Source organism: Antechinus flavipes, chromosome 1 (assembly GCF_016432865.1).
Source record: "Antechinus flavipes isolate AdamAnt ecotype Samford, QLD, Australia chromosome 1, AdamAnt_v2, whole genome shotgun sequence".
NCBI classification, from domain to species: Eukaryota; Metazoa; Chordata; class Mammalia; order Dasyuromorphia; family Dasyuridae; genus Antechinus; species Antechinus flavipes.
Genome location: NC_067398.1, coordinates 675,644,703 through 675,662,398, shown reverse-complemented (window position 1 = coordinate 675,662,398; position 17,696 = coordinate 675,644,703). Strand labels below are relative to the sequence as shown.

The 17,696-nt window shown below is 47.0% G+C and overlaps 1 protein-coding gene across 1 annotated transcript in view; it reads right to left on the bottom strand.

Moving 5' to 3' along the window:
* Positions 1-7,410: 7,410 nt before the first annotated feature.
* IQCN (IQ motif containing N) overlaps positions 7,411-17,696 on the bottom strand; it is a 54,287-nt gene continuing 44,001 nt past the window's right edge. The window contains exon 2 of the mRNA XM_051975798.1: positions 7,411-16,767. Within this exon, the coding sequence (XP_051831758.1) occupies positions 7,489-16,767 (9,279 nt within the window). The 3' untranslated portion in view covers positions 7,411-7,488. The remainder of the gene's footprint in view (positions 16,768-17,696) is intronic.

Here is a 17,696-nt window from a genome sequence, read left to right as displayed (position 1 = left end):
GCCTTAAAAATTATAGCAACTCCCTAAGGATAACAAAAGGGCTTTCAACACAAGGGCCCCTACCTCCTATAAGTCCCCTGGAATTTCACATCTTTCAGGAATAGTCTGGGAACAGTAACTTTGAATTGAAAGGGACCTTAGAGTTCATCTACTAAGACTCAGTCATTTTATTGTTCAGTGGTGACCCCATTTGGAACTTTCTTGGCAGAGATATTGGGTGCATTTTCCTTCTCCTTATTTTAAGGTGAGAAAACTGAGGCAATCAGAGTGAAGTGATTTGTCCAGGGTCACATAGCTAGTAAGTACCTGAGACCAGATTTGAATTAGGAAGATTCCAGGCGGGGCACTCTATCTACTTTACTCCCCAGCTGCCTTACTCATTTTACCCAGGGGAAATAACGTGCCCCAGGTCACACAGGAAGTTAATAGTGTTATGCCACAGTTGTCTTTAACTGTCCTGACTCAGTTTCCCTGCACTAGTTTCCCTTGTCTCAGCTGTAAATCCCCTTTTGACCCACTAAGACTGAGGATTATTTGCTCTAAGGTTATAAATTAGCAAGATAAACAAGAGAGTAGACCTCCTGACTCTTTTCTGTCCTTAAGAATTTACAATATCTCTCTAAAATATTCTAAGATACCTCACTGATATCTTTACTTCTTTGTATTCAGACATCCTGTCTCTGGGTTTTCTAGGATTTATGGCCTCCCTATCCTGATAGAGGTTTTCCCTCACTTCTTACCCCTTCCTTTGTTTAGAGAAAAGGTATTTAAGAAGTTGGGGTTCCTCCATTCATTGCTGGAGGCTGGAGGCTGGATTCTTTGGGATGATAGTCTCCTCCAGGCCTGGGACCAACATGGATTCCTTGGTCCCAGTATACTTATCTCTGTCTGACTGGATAATTTGAGACAAGAATCCTGTCCAGTCAATTTTACTCTCCCATTAATAAAATATTAAAAACTCTAATCTCTCTCCTGACTCAGTTTCTCTGGCATTGCAATAGCAGAGTCTGAATATGAACCCAGAACTTCTAGGTTCTAATGCCAGTAATTTTTTCTGCCACTTCACATTGAATCTCTTAGTTTCAGCCACAGTTCTGACTTTAGGGCTGATACTCCTTGTACTGCACCATTTGACTGCCCCATAAGCCTCTAATTTTAGTCAAGACCCTTCACAACCTCTGGGTATGGCCTAGACCTTTCATACTCTTAAGGATTGGTCTGGACCCGTCAAACTCCTTAGGGACACCCAAGCTTTTCAAACATCTTGGACCCCCTATTCCCTCTAAGAACCTTTCCTAGTCCCTAAAGATAATACTATCCCTTACATTAGGACCCCCACACAACTAGGATCAGCTCTGTTTTTCTCCCTTTCTCATTGGGATGGCTCAAGTTGCCCATACCCTCCAGGTATAGCTGTAGGTCCTTACATCCAGAAGAATAGTCCAGACCTCTCACCCTCATTAAAGACAATCTGGTGTCTCTTACCACATATAACTACTTCAGACCATTGCACTTCCCTCGAATACTTTAAATCCTCTGAGAATGCTCTGGGACCCTTGGGTATCCAAAGACTATTCTATCCCTAGAGATAGCCCAGACCCTTCATCTCCACAGAATTGTCCACGGAAGGAGCAGCCACACATAGGGGATGCTGGTAAATATGGGAGTTGTTTCTCTGCTACCCACTTCATCTATCATTAGCAGTGATTTACTTGTTAGTAACAGAAGGAATCTTAGAGCACCGAAGCTCAAAACTGGACAAACCCCTCATATAAAAATGTGGATTGTCAGAGCTACGGGTGGCTTAGAACATGGAACAACAAGTTTAAATGGAAAATGCTAGACCTACATAAAGTCAGGAATGGCTTGAGTTGGAATAGAAGATTTACTTGTTGACAGCTCTAAGAACACAGTCAAGCCATGTGATTTGACTCTCTCAGCCTCAATTTTCCTATGTGTACAATGGGAAGAAGAAAACTTGGTAACTTTCCAGGTCCCAGGGCAGGTGTTGTTTTGCCCTGGTGAAGGGAATCTCTTCACAGGGTCTAGAAGGAAATCCATAAATGTTTACCCATCCATATTATGGGAATATGGCTTGATAGGAATGGAAAAGACTTTGGAAATCACTGATATTGCTGAGCTCTAAAATGGAAGTTAGGATAGGACTCCAGGGGAATCAAGGGAGAATGGGTGATCAACCACTTGGAAAGTAGAAAGATGGGTGGCTTGTCTCCAACAAAACTCTACCATTCCCCATTTGCCCATTGTGACTCAGCTCTCTCACCCAACTCCTTGCCTCTCAGATCAAAATGTCAGTCTGGTAGGCACCCCTCAGGGTGCAATAGTATTATATCTAAAAAAAGACCAGTGTTCATACCTTAATTAAAAATACTTGATTGCTAAAAATGATAACTATCCCCTGAGCCTTCAGCAAAGTTGTAATCTTTTTGCTGATAAAGGGTCTTGTTTTGATGATTTTGGCTGTTACCGAAGTTTGGGGTGGCTATAGCAATTTCTTAAAATAAGATAACAATGAAATTTGTTGCAACTGTTGATTCTTCTTTTCATGAGAGATTTCTCTGTAACAAGTAATGCTGTTTGATAGAATTGTACCCACAAGAGAACTTCTTCCAGAATTGAAGTCAGTCCTCTCAAATCCTATCCCTTCTTTGTCAACTAGGTTGATATAATGTTCTTTAATATTACTGTGTCTCAAGGAATAGCCAAAGGAGAGGGAGAGAAAGGAGAATGGCAGGTCGGTGGAGCTGTTAGAACATATTCAACATTTATCAATCAAGTTCATTGTCTTATATGAGCATAGTTTCTGGTACCCCAAAACAATTAGAGTACAAACATTAAAGATCATGGATCACAGATCACCATAACAGATTTAATAATAATGAAAATTGGAGTATAAAAGTTTGAAGACTGTTTATCCAAATCAGTATGAGTCCCTCTTCCCCCTATATTTATTTTAGGGTATATTTTGTATTTTTAGAATTTTTTTTTACTTGCATGATTATATATTCCAAGTTTAATAAAAGAAAATTTTCACTGTCTGCATTTCTTTTCTGACCATCATTTTTATTCTTTTCATTTCATGATCATTTCTGAAAATAATTTTTGCCATAAAGAGGAGGGACACCAGGAGCTATTTATGTCACTGCAGTTAAGCAAAATAAATCAATTGAAAGTGTAGACTTCATGCTATAACAATAATTCATCACATGGATTCTAGGAGAACAGGACAAACTAGCACCATTCCTAATTACTAATTGCTTTTATTTTGTATTTATAATGCATATGCATATTACGTGGATAACATACACATATGTATGTATGTTTATGTGTATGTGTGAATAAATAAATGTTATACATATCTATATCTACTGCACTCCTCTTCTCCTCCCTGCCAATGTAAACTTCTTGAAGACAGGGACCCTTTCCTCTTTGTATCCCCATTTTCTTGTGGACATTATGGCTAGTGCATAGCAGTGCACCTATTGGTAGGCCAATCCATTGCTATTCTAGAGGAGAAAATTGAATCTCAATGAAGAAAGGCAATAGTGTAATAATGGAACATGTGTAAAATACAAATGGGTTGAGTTGTGACTGTTACCACCTAGAGATACCTTGGACAAGTCACAGAAACCCAGAATTAGAAGGGTCTTCAGTGGTGAACCAGAACAGCTTAGGAATACAATGTTTGGGGATCCCCTTCTATTCTATCCAAATGATTATCTAGCATTCCCTTGACCTCTTCCAGTGAAGGAGAGCTCACTTCATGTCTAGGCAGCCTATTGCTGAACAGCCAAAATCAAAGACCATTTTCTTGGGCAAGGGTCTTTACAACTATACTTTCAACTTCATTATCTGTAATATCTGGAATTGGATTAACTGGCCTTTAAGTTTCCTTTCTGCCCTAGAACTTAGATTCTTATTTCTGGACACTATGCATCTCCTTAACGCAGACTAATATAGCATTTGCCATCATTTTGGCCTCAACATCATACTGGTGACTTCAGTCAGGTTTGGGGACCATTAAAATCCTCAAAGCTTTATCTGACAAACTGTCATCTAGACTTGCTTCTTCTTATCTTATAAGAGAAATTGACAAGACGAAACCTTGTTAAATATTACCATTCAATATGATCTTACTAGATTTTTGGCCAGTGTTCTAGCCGTTTAATATTTTGGGGGGAATCCCAATTGTCATCTATCACCTTAGCTTCTGCTTTTGTGATATGTGCATATTTGAGAAGCCTGTCATCTCAAAGTCATTTATCAAAATATTAAGCATCTGGAGATAAATAAGATCCCTGGGATATTCCACTGGAGATCATGGCCATTCAATCAGTTGTGAATCTCATTAAACTATTGCTATGTCACATCTTTCCATCTTGTTCACAAGAATACCAAGAGAAAATTTGTGTGTGACTCTGTAGTTTGAGAGCCTGCTCTCTCTTGTGATAAGCTCTTTCTGGATATGCTCTTTCCTCTTGCCCTTTTCTGAAATTTCCATTGACTGGAAGCTTTCATCCTAGAAACTTCTCTGTTTCATGCAATCTCAGTTATCGATGCCTTCCAACTCATGGTTTCAGAGATGGGACATGAAACAATTGTAGTATGGAAAATTTTATGCTTCTCATTAATCCCTCTTGGTCTTATGTATCCTAGAGGTACTCAATGGGTGAGATTGAATTAAATGTTCCTGAACCAAAGTAGTAGGGGAAACAGGAGTCTCTCTTGGAAACAGATGGCACTGCATGCTCAACTCTTGTCCCTGGGGCCATATCCCTTTTTTATGATTTCCTCTGTGGGGTATCAGTGGGATTAAAGGGGGAATTCGATTATTCTAGGGATGCTATACTATGAGTTTGTATCTCTTTGTGTATAAGTGTAGAGAATGATCTTTGTTCTTTTTTTAAATTCATATTTCTTTATGAACCATGTTAGGAGAGAAAAATTAGAACAAAAGGAAAAACCGTGAGAGAAAAAAAAAGCATAAAAAAACGAACAAAGTGAACATAGAATGTGTTAATTTACATTCAGTCTCCAACTTCTTGTTCTTTATGCTGTTTCATGTCTTAATGAAATGCTTTCTTACTATGAGATTTCTATATGCCTCGTAAGGTCTGGTTAATGGAGTGTAATAGATAGATGCTTGAACTGAGAATTGTATAGTTGGTTCTCCAAAAGAGTCACTCTGATCCTAGGAATAAGTAAGAGGTTTCAGAATTACAGAGGATTCCTGGTCCCTAGACAATATTTTTATTGGGTGACTTGTAACATTAAAGCAATCCTGCTGACACATCATCCTATCTTGGAGAACAAGCAGGGGCTTGAATGGTAAACTGGGACTCGCAACTGAGGTTCCATCATTGGACCTGTCTTTCTGGCGAAGAGGGCAGGTAAGAAATAGATGCTATTGTCACAGTCAATTTTCCTGTTTTGTGATGCACCTGTCTTACATGGGCAATGGAGAGGAAAGACTACGGGGTGAGCCTTCCTTACTCATTGCCCAGGTGCCTTCCAAAGAGGCAAAGAATGACTAATTGTAATCTTAGCTTAGATCACCAGGGGGCACTCTGAGCTCAGGCTACCAACACTTTACCTCTCACCCCCTCCGTGTACAAATTTAGGTTTCCAGTTTGCACATATGTGCACATACTGGGAAGCATTTTCTACCTCCTTGGATAACTCGCATGAGTTCTATTCAACTAAGCCTAAAATTTAAAGTGGAAAGCCAGTTGGGGTCCTCTTTAGACTTTCCCACGACCGACTCCCTACTCACATTTGCCTGTTGGGTTCCTTTGGTAAAGACTACCCCAAGTAGAAAGCACTCTGTGACTCTGCACTCTGATGTGTTTACTACCTCCAATGGCCAGAGAATGAACACAATTAGCCCAAAGCAAATCGTTTACTGAAATAGCAAACAGAACAGTCACAACAAATATTGCTTTTTTCTGATAGAGAAGCACAGCCATCGGTAATACATGAGACTAAGGAAATTTCTATCTCTGATCCTACAGGATTCTACAGCACTTTAGCTTGGGCAAAACTCTGCTGTTCTCCGTAGGCTTATTTTCCTTCCATAGCTACTCTCTCTGCAACTGCTCTCTTCTGAGCAAGGTACCTTCTCTGCAAGGGTGTACTAGAAAAAGATTTAACAACCAGTTCTCCAGAGGGGAAATATAAGCACAGCACACTATAAAGCTTAAGTTGTATTAACATTTTCTCTGTCACTTTCTTAAATTGAGAGTAGGAGTCAGCAAACTATAGCCAGGAGGCCAAACCAGCTTAAATAGGAATGGGAAAGGGAAGAACTAAAAAGCACATGAAGCTTCTACCACGTTATTGACTTAGGTTTTGCAGCTGGTCCATTGCCTCTTCATTGTGTGTCTCTCCTGGACTGCCCTTGTGACTTGGTCTCCTATGGATTCTTCAAAGCAGTATGGCGTCTTGTTTTAAAGTGTCCACTCAGTCATGAACTGATCCAGTCATTCTGGAAAACAATGTGGAACTAGGCCCAAAGGGCTATCAAACTGTGCATCCTCTTTGATCCAGCAGTGCTACTACTGGGAAATATTTCAAAGAGATCATAAAAAATGGAAAAGGACTCACGTGTGCCAAAATGTTTGTGGCAGCCCTTTTTGTAATGGCAAGGAACTGGAAACTGAGTGGATGCGCCATCAATTGGAGAATGGCTGGGTAAATTGTGGTATATGAATGTGAGGGAATATTATTGTTCTGTAAGAAATGACCAGCAGGAGGATTTCAGAAAGGCCTGGAGAGACTTACAGGAACTGATGCTGAGTGAAATGAGCAGGACCAGGAAGACATTGTGCACAGCAACAGTCAGTGATGATCAGCTATGATAGACTTAGCTCTTCTCAGCAACTTAGTGCAACTTCGATAAACTTTGCATAGAAAATGCCATCCGCATCCAGAAAGGGAATATGGACACTGAATGCAAATCAAAGCATACAATTTTTTTCCCCTCTTCTCATGGTTTTTTCCTTCTGTTCTGACTTTTCTCTCCCAATATGGCTCATATGGAAAAATGTAGAAAATGACTGTGCATGTATAGCTTAAAAAATCATAAAAGTGCCCACTCGGAGGGATCATTGATGAATGTTTGCTCTATGGCACTTAATGTTTGCAGTTTCTAGCACCCACCCTCCTGTATTTCTAGGAGCCAAATGGCACTGGTTGAGTGGAGTTACAGGAGTTTGCAAAGGTGGCAATGTTGTCTAAGCAGGTGCTATGTGGAGCCCCCATTCCTACCTCGCCCTCAGGTACCCTAAAACCTTTTGGGGACTCTCATTTTCTCCCACTTAGCCCAACCCTAACAGCACAGACAGCTTTAGATCAAGGCACTGGAAGGCTTTATTAGGTCATCCCAAGAAAGACTTGCTTTCCAGAGCCACCTTTCTCCCATCACCCCCAGCCCACGCCCACCCTTCAGAGTGCTGGTGGATTGGCTGTCTAGCCTAGGGCCAAGGTAGGAGCCAGGAGCATGACTTTCTCGGTGAGGTTTTTGCGGGTGATGCGGCCCCTCCAGGAAGCTTGCAGTCTGATGGCCGCTGCCTGCTGCCTACTCAGGGCCTGCCGAGCCTGATAGCCCCTCCAGAGCGCCTGGATCAGCACTGCTGCCTTCAGCTGGCCGTGCAGCTGGCGAGATCTCTGGGTGGGCAATGAGCCCGCCCTCCGCCCGCGCAGGTCCTCAGGGCCCTGGCCCAGGCCATGGAGCATCCTCGTTTGGAATGTGCGCTGGCAGATGTGGCAGGTCCTGGAGTTGGGCTGCGTGAGCAGGGCCAGGCAGGTGGGACCATTATGGACCTTCCTCTGTAGGGCCTGGCAAAGGGCACAGGCCCTTGGCTGGCAGGAGTGGAAGCAGTGGTGGGGCGAGATCTGCTTGTCCAGGCTTTCCCATTCTGCCTCTGGGTGCGCCATGAACCTCTGATTCATCAGCTTCTGGCGGGTCTGGAAGCTTCTCCAGCATGCCTGGATCTTGATGGCTGCTTTTATTTGTCTAGCCAGAGCCTTCCGAACCCGGAAGCCCCTCCACCTGGCCTGGATGAGGGTGGCTGCCCTGTGCCGGCCCTTCAGCTGCCTGCGGGCTTTGTAGCCCCGGAAGGCGCCCTGGATCACCAAGGCCGCCTGCTGCTGAATGGCCTCTACGATTTCTGGTGGCCAGCTGCGGCCTTCCCTCGGAGTAGGGGTTTCTCTCTCTGGACCCGACTTAGACCTCTGCTGCGCAACACAGGGATTTGCCTTTTGGGTCATGAGCCCCCAAAGCCCATTTGGGACGATTCTACTGGTCCCGGGTTCCTGGTTTTCACTGGTCTTATCTTCTTGTTGCGTGCTCGGCATCCCGGGGCTAGCCTGGTATTGTGGAGTCACTTCGCTGATGGATCTCCTGTAGATCAGGGACATCCTACTAGAAGATCCCTGATACAGTGCACTAGCCATGGATCCCGGGGTCCCCCCAGTTTCTGGGAACCTCTGATAGATACTTGGTGTGACCCCACTAGCCACAGATTCTTGGCTTGGGGCTGCTTTTAATCCTTCACTGGCTGCAGAGCCCCAGTTCACGCTCGGGGTCTTGCCACTAACTATGTACCCCTGCTGCGTCCTCGGGCTTCCCCAGACAGCTGCGCGTCCCTTGGTCACCCCTGGGACGACTCTGCCGGCCGTGGCTCTGTGATGTCCGAGAGGGGCTATCTCACTGCCTACAGACCCCTGATGTGTGCTCTGGGCTATGGTCCTGCTCACGGAGATCCAGCCTGCCTCTGGGACCACCGCAGTGCTCAAGGGTCCCTGGAGCGCACTCGGAGACATCTTGCTGTCTTCTGGTCCCCACTTCTCACTCGGGACCCTGGTCCTGGCCGTAATTCCCTGCTCTTCACTCGAGGTGACTTTGCTGGCTACAGATCGTTGACCTTCACTTGGGGTTAAGTTCATAGGTCCCAGACTTAGACCTGGAATTGCCCCATTGTTCCCAGAACCCCAGCTCAGAGTCTGGACTGCTCCCCGTGGCAGGGGTCCCTGCTGCACATTTGAGGCTACCCTGTAGGTCACAGATCTCAAACTTGATTTGGAGGCTACCCTGCCACCTAGGAATCCCTGGTGTGCTCTTGGGGCTACTGCATTGGACATGGAGCCCCACCTTACATTCTGCATTGCAGTGCTGCTTTTGGATTCTTGACCTGAAATCATCCTATTAGTCTCAGATTCTTGGATACTTGGAGCTACTCCACTACCTCTGGAACCGTGAAGTACACTCGGGGCCTTTGGTTCCTTATGTGAACTCGGAGCTGCCCCACTGACCATTGGTCCCTGGTGTACAGAAGGGGGTGCTCCACTGACAACAGATTTCTCGTTCATATTCTGTGCTGCCTCGCTGGATCCAGCTGTCCAGTGTCCACTGGGGACCATGGATGATTGATGTGTATCGGGAGCCCCATCTTGATTTACGTGGGGAGCCATCCCTGCGGCCACTTTGGGGTCCTCTCTACTGGGCATAAATTTGTAGAACAGACTTGGTACCAACTGGTTGGCTGTTAAACTCCATTGTACTTCTGGGGACTCCGGTTTGGAGACAGGTCTCTGATTCACATTTAGAGTCACCTCATCAAACAGAAATCCTTGTTTCATAGCTGGAGTCTCTCCGCTGGCCATAGAACCTTGATTCATTCCCGGGTCCTCCCCACTGGGAAAAAACTTTTGTAATAGACCTGGAACCAGTTGTCTGGCTGCTAATCTCCAAAGCACTTGTGGAGACACTGCTGGGGCCACTCCACCAACTACCAATTCCTGACTCATGTCTGGAATGGCTTCACTGACCACCGGTCTCTGAGGCCCATTTGTGGCCACCCCACTGACCTCAGGTCCCTGAGGCAAACTCGAGGCTACCCCACCGACCCTAGAGATCTGAAGGCCATTTGAGGCCATCCCACCGGCCACAGATTCCCTATGCACAGCTGGGACCACTCCCCTGACCGCAGTTACCTGAGGCACACTTGGGATCCCCTCCCTGACTGTGGACTCTTGTTGCCTACTGGGGGCTACCTTGCTGATCACAGATCCCCAGGGCACATCGAGGGACACCTCATTGAACTTGGGTTCATGATGCATATTCGGAGCCATTTCAATGGCTCTGGCTCCCATATGCCTATCCGGGGCTAGCTCGCTGACCCGGGGTCCCCAGTGCACATTGGACACCTCCTCCTTGACTTCAGATGGCCAGTGCATACTTGAGGTTAATGCACTGATCCCAGATTTCTGATATGCAGCCCCCTCATTAACTCCTGGTTTCCTGTGGGAACTTGGAATTACATCCTGGGACAGATTTGGGCCCACCCTGTAGCTCTTGAACTTCTGGACTTCGTGGGATTCTACCTTTGTGATCATGGAGTTCTGTTGTGCATTTGTGTCTTCCTGAGCAGCTCTAATTTCCTGGATGTCACTTTGCCCCTCTCCAAAGATTGAAGAGCCCAGAGGCAGGCTTAGGGATGCACCTTTCGCCATGGATTTGTGTAGATTGTCTAGAGGGTCCCTGGAATTATTTGAGGTGCTCTTAGTAGGCATGTGTTTCTGATACATATTTGGGGGTACTTTCATGATTGCAGAATCCCAGACTGTGCCTGAATCCACCCTAGGATTAATGGATTCCTGATATAGATTGGGGGATACTCCATTAACCAAAGACTCCTGATGCAGACTGGGGACAACACCTTGTAGACTCAGGGCTATCTCATTCGCCAAAGAAGCTTGATATAGGCTCGGGCCCACGACACCAACCCCCGACTCCTGGTGGAGACTCTGGGTCATTCCTCTAGTAGTGGACACTTGGTGTATGTTAAGTTCTGACTTGTTGTCTCTAAATACCTGCTGTATACTCGAGGTTAATGCACTAACCATGGACCCTTGGCATAAAGTAGGGGACAACTTACTGGTCAGGGATACAGGGTATAGATTTTGCTCCATCCTACTGGCCACAGACATTTGGCGTAGAAGGGGGGTCACCTTACTGGCCTCGGGCGCCTCATACAGATCTGAGGGAGCCCCGCTGGACATGGCTGTCTCAGGTCCACTCTGAACCACTCCACTGGTCTTCGCTACTGGATGTGGACTTGGAACCACGCCCAGATACGGAGACATGGGTCCCTGCTGTAGGCTTTTTGTGTCCATCCTGTTCCCCAGCTGTTCACTTAGGTGCACACTCAGGGCCAGAGCATTGGGTTTCAAAGTGTGTTGCAACATTGAACCAGTGGTTTGGGCCAGCTGGTGGAAGTCTGGAACGGGTAGCCTAGAATTAGCCGCCTGGGAGAGACTTAGCACTGCCCCGCTGGCCAGCTTGGAATGTATCTCATTGGTCATGGAGCTCCAGGACAGATTTCTGGCCAACCTATCTGGAGCCAAGTTTTCTTGTGGACCCAGAATCCCAGTTCCCACGGGGGACCTGCATGCACTCTGCCCTAAAGCACTGGCCACGGATGCCTGATACAGATTTGAAGCCACGTCCCTGATCATGGATGCCTGGTGGAAGCCTGGGAATATGTCACTGATCACTGAAGCTGGATATAGACTGGGAACCAGTCCACCGGCCACGGGCTCTTGCTGTAGGGCTGGGGTCACCCCATGAGCCACAGACGTTTGGGGTAACCTTGGCTCTACGCCACTGACCAAAGGCTCTTGGGATAGATTTGGGGCCATTCTATTGCCCCCAGTCATCTGGGACATATTTGGGGATATAGCAGTGGTCATAGATCTGTGATAGAGACCTGAGGGTACCCCAGTGATTATAGATACTTTGGAGAGAGTTGGGGTAACTCCACTAGCTACCAAGGCCTGGTTTAGACTTGGAATTCCCCTGTTTTCCATAGATCTCTGGGAACCACTGGCCTTAGGCCCTTGATGTAGAGCAGAGACCTCATTGGCCACAGATGGCTGGTATAAACTTGGGGCTGTCTCGCTGTCTCTAGGATCCTGAAACCGACTTGGTACCCCTCCGCTGGCTCCTGAGACTGGACATAAGCTTTGAGCCACTCCTTTGATTACAGATACCTGGTGCAAACCTGGAGTCACCTCACTGACCACAGGTGGCTGCTGCAAGCTTAGAATTACCCCACTGGCCATGGGTCCCTGGGGTAGACCCGGCGCTACCCCACTGGTCCTGGATGATTGCTGTAATCTTGGGGTCACCTCATTGGGTACAGATGGCTGCTGTGGGCCTGGCTTGACCCCACCAGTTCCACTTTCCTGGGACGAGTTTGGTATCTCCCCCCTGGCCTTGTCCAGAGTGGAGACCACTTCATAACTCTGCAATAGACTTTGAACAAGTTCACTGGCCAGCGTTCCCTGAGACAGATTTGGGACCATTCCGCTGGCCATGGACCCCCAGGGCAGGATCGAGCCCAGGCCACCGGGTGGGAATATTTGGTGGATACTCGGCCCAGCTCCTGCGTTGACTTCAGAATCCTGATGAAGGCTGGGGGTCACCCCCCTGAGCAGGTTTCTCCAGGGGAGACCCAAGGTCACCCCACTGGTTCTGTTCCCTGGGGCCAGACTCGGAGCCACTTTATTGGCTATAGGCTCCTCTGGATGATTTAGACTTACACTGACATCGCTGCTGTCCACAGGTAGCAGTGTCTCTTGGGAGATTTTCTGCCAAGTGTTTTCCCTTGAGATGACAACTTTTGATGGGCCGGGGCTTACTGAGAAGACGGTTCGCTTTGTCTCTCCCACATCCACTTGATTTGTGGCTTGCGGGACCCCACCTCCCACTTCCTTTAGGGAGGGGCTTGAAGCAGCTCCTACATCCAAAGGTCTTGCCATGGCTGCCAAAACACCCTGGGATAAAACCTGGCTGAGGACCGTACTCAGCTCCCCCTGGGAGAGGGCTTGGTTGAGAGCAGCCCTCTCATCTTTGGTCAGGGCTTTGTCTAGAGCTTCCCCAAGCTTCCCTTGGGACATGGCTTTGGTCACCTCTGCCCGCAGCTCCCCCCGGGAGAGGACCCTGGAAACGCTTGTTCCCAGAGCCCCCCGAGACAGGGCTTTAATTAACACTGGCCCCAAAATCCCTTGAGGCAAAGTCTTGGCCATGCTAGGGCCCAATACTTCTTGGGACAAGGCATTGGTTAAAGCTGCTCTCACCTCTCCCTGACACAAAGCCTTGGACAGCACAGTGCCCAGTTGCTCCTGAGAGGGCTTAGTCTTGGCCACTTGGGACTCTTCCACCTCATTCTCTTCATTTTCCATCTCTGGAACTGCCATCATTCCTCCCTGCTCTTGGAAAGCCTGAGCTTTGTTCATATCCATGTCTCTCCAGGATAGAAATTTGGATAGGAGTGACCCCATCTGTACCTGCAACGGTGTCTCTGTCCCTGTGGTCCCTAGTTGGAGTTGGGATGGGACCTGGGTCTCCAGATATGGCTGAGGTAGACCATGGGCCATCTTGATCTTCAAATCACTCTGAGATGGGACTTGGATTGCCTTAGCTTCCAAGTATTCATGGGACGGGACCTGGGTCGCCTTGACTTCCAGATGTGCCTGAGATGAGGTCTTGATCACTCCAGCTATAGAATGTGTCTGGGAAGAGGACTTGCTCATCCTAGATGTGGAATAGACCTGAGAAGGAGCCTTGGTCACCTCAGCTGTCAGATGGGAGTGGAATGGGACCTTGCTTGCTCCTGGTGACAGAGGTTCCTTGAACGAGACTTTGGCTACTCCAGTCGTGGAGTGTGCCTGGATTGGGACCTTGGTCCCTCCAGGTGCCAGATGTAACTGGGATAAGGTCTTATTGGCTCTAGCTATGGAGTGTTCTTGGGTTGGGGCCTTGGCCACTCCTCTTGCTGGATGTTCCTTGGATGGAGCCTTGGTTGTTCCAGCTGTGGCTTGTGCCTGTTGTGGAGCCTTAATGGCTATAGCTGCCAGATGTGACAGGGATGGAGCCTTGATTGTTCCAGCTGTGGTTTGTGACTGCTGTGAAGCTTTACTGGCTATAGCTGCCAGATGGGACAGGGGTGGAGCCTTGGTTGTTCCAGCTGTGGCTTGTGCCTGTTGTGGAACCTTAATGGCTCCAGCTGCCAGATGTGACAGGGGTGGAGCCTTGGCTGTTCCAGCTGTGGATTGTGCTTGGTATGGAGCCTTAATGGCTCCAGCTGCCAAATGTGACAGGGGCAGAGTCTTGGCTGTTCCAGCTGTGGGTTGTGCTTGGTATGGAGCCTTAATAGCTCCAGCTGCCAAATGTGACAGGGGTGGAGCCTTGGTTGTTCCAGCTGTGGGCTGGGCTTGGTATGGAGCCTTAATGGCTCCAGCTGCGAGATGTGACAGGGGTGGAGCCTTGGTTGTTCCAGCTGTGGGCTGGGCTTGGTGTGGAGCCTTAATGGCTCTAGCTGCCAGATGTGACAGGGGTGGAGCCTTGGTTGTTCCAGCTGTGGGTTGTGCTTGGTGTGGAGCCTTACTGGTTACAGCTGCCAGATGTGACTGGGGTGGAGTCTTGGCTGTTCCAGCTGTGGGTTGTGCTTGGTGTGGAGCTTTAATGGCTCCAGCTGCCAGATGTGACAGGGGTGGAGCCTTGGTTGTTCCAGATGTGGGTTGTGCTTGGTGTGGAGCCTTACTGGCTACAGCTGCCAGATGTGACTGGGGTGGAGCCTTGGTTGTTCCAGCTGTGGGCTGGGCTTGGTGTGGAGCTTTAATGGCTCCAGCTGCCAGATGTGACAGGAGTGGAGCCTTGGTTGTTCTAGCTGTGGGTTGTACTTGATGTGGAGCTTTAATGGCTCCAGCTGCCAGATGTGACAGGGATGGAGCTTTGGTTGTTCCAGCTGTGGGCTGGGCTTGGTGTGGAGCCTTAATGGCTCCAGCTGCCAGATATGACAAGGGCGGAGCCTTGGTTGTTCCAGCTGTGGCTTGTGCCTGTTGTGGAGCCTTAATGGCTCCAGTTGCCAGATGTGACAGGGGTGGAGCCTTGGTTGTTCCAGCTGTGGGCTGGGTTGGGTGTGGAGCCTTATTGGCTACAGCTGCCAGATGTGACTGGCGTAGAGCCTTGGTTGTTCCAGCTGTGGGCTGGGCTGGGTGTGGAGCCTTATTGGCTTCAGCTGCCAGATGTGGTTGGGATGGAGCCTTGGTTCCAGCTGTGGGCTGGGCTTGGTGTGGAGCCCTAATGGCTCCAGCTGCCAGATGTGACAGGGGTGGAGCTTTTGTTGTCCCAACAGTGGGTTGTGTCTGGTGAAGGATCTTGTTGGCCACAGCTGCCAGATGTTCCTTGGATGAGGTCTTGGTTGCTCCAGCTGTGAGTTGTTCATAGAGTAGAATCTTGTTAGATACGGCTGTCAGATGTGCCGTCTTGGTAATTTCTGATGCTGAATATTCCTTGGATGAAATTTTGGTTAATCCAGCTGCGGGATGTGTCTGGGCTGGAGCCTTGCTTCCTCCAGCTGCCAGGTGTTCTTTAGATGAGACCTTGGTTGTGCCAGCTGTGGTGTGTGTCTGATGTAGGATCCTGTGGACTACAGCAGCCAGATGGGATTGGGATGAGACCTTGCTTGTTTCAGATGCTGGACATTCCTTGGATGAGACTTTGGTCACTCCAGCTGTGGAGTGTGTCTGGTGCAGGATCTTGTGGACTACAGCTGCCAGATGTGACTGGGATGAAGCTTTGGTTGTTCCAGATGCTATGCATTCCTTGCATGAGACTTTGGTCAATCCGGCTGTGGGCTGGGTTTGGAGTGGAGCCTTGGTTCCTCTGGCTGCCAGATTTGTGTGAGATAGGACCTTGGTCAATTTAGTTGAGAATTGGGAATGGGATATGGTCTTGTTTATGCCAGCCACCAGATTTGCCTGAGATGGGTCCTTAGTCGCTCCGTTTATGCGTTCTTGCAAAGGGCTCTTGGGAAATCTAGCTGTGGATTGTTCCTTGGATGGAACCTTGACCTCTTTGGTTGTAGCATATATCGGAGAAGAGGTCTTGGCCACTTTATCTGTAGAATTTATTTGGGATTGGACTTTGGTCTTTCTATTACTGAAATATCTATGAGGTTTGGAGGGCTCAGATTTAGGCCCTTGCAAATCTTGGGACTGTATCCAGGATACTTTGTTCCCTAAATATGACTGGTTAAGTTTCTCAGTAACTGGAATGTCCTCGGAGGAAGAGACTTGTGTCCATCTGTCCACTGTACTCTTTGGGGGATGGAGCCCAGTAGTAGAAATCCCTAATCTCTGCTGATGTAAGCGAACCAGTGGTCTCCAGGGCTGCTTATGGTCCTTATTAGTCTCAGTGACTGGCTCAGAAGTATTCTGTGGACAAGAAGTCCCTCTGAAGACCTGGCCCCGCTCCTGGCTCATGTGTTCCAGGTCCTGAGAAGACTGCAGATGCTGATGGACAGGAAACGGATGCCAGGCATTTGGAATGTGCTCCATTGCTTTGTTTGCCTTTGGCTCTATAGACATCTGCTGTCGAAGATGGTGACCTCGCCAGGCTGACTGGATGACTGTGGCTGCTTTAGTCAGCATCATGTCCATCTCATCTACCAGCACATTACTAAAAGGCTGGGTTTTGGAGTTGAACCTGAGCATATGGGGCTCGAGATAGTAAGCGGGAATCTGATGGTAAATATCATCCGGCAGCTGAACCTGGATGGCTTGAACCTTTTGGTTCGACAGGGGCTTAGGAGGATAAGAGTCTTGGGTGTGCTTTAGCCCTTGACTTTTGGGTTGTCTTGACTCCTTTATATTTTTGGTAAACTGGGAAGTCAGCCTTGCCTAGAAGAATGTGTAATAATAATCATATTAATGTCAGACATTTAGATTTTCGGTTTAAAGAACACTTTATAGGCATCATCTCATTTCATCCTGACAACCTCATGTAGTTTGTTCTATAGAAACTGCATCCATTTTATGGATTTAACAAACTGAACCGGAAAGAAACTAAGTGAAATATTCTCACACAGATATTAAATGCACAACTCCACCAACAATGCATTAGTGTAGTTTTCCCACATCCCCTCCAACATTTATCATTATTTTTTCTTGTCATTTTAGTCAATCTGAAAAGTGTGAGGTGGTACTCTAGAGCATATAGTGGATCATTGCACAATGTTATTCTTACCATGTACAATGTTCTTCTGGTTTTATTTCACTTTATTTAACTTCATGTAAGTGTTTCCAGATTTTTTTCTGAAATCAACCAGCTCATCATTTCTTATATCACAATAGTATTCTATTACATTTACACACCACAACTTGTTTATCCATAGCCCAGCTGATGGGCATTCCTTCGATTTCCAATTCTTTATCACCACAAAAAGAGTTGCTATAAATATTTTGGTACATATAGATCCTCTTCTCTTGTTTATGATCTCTTTAGGATACAGACATGGTAGTACTATTTCTGAATCAAAGAATATGCACAGTTTGATTACCCTTTGGTATAGTTTCAAATTGTCTCCAGAATTACTGGTTCGGGTGACATCCCAATTTTTCCACATCTTCTACAACATTTATAATTTTCCTTTTCTGGCAAATTAGTCAATCTGACAGGTGTACGCGGGTACCCTCAGAGTTGTTTTAAATTGCATTTTTCTATTTAATAGTGAGTTAAAGCATTTTTATATTAGTATAGATAGCTTTGGTTACTTCATCTGAAAACTGTTCATATCCCTTGATCATTTATCAATTAGGGAATTACTTGT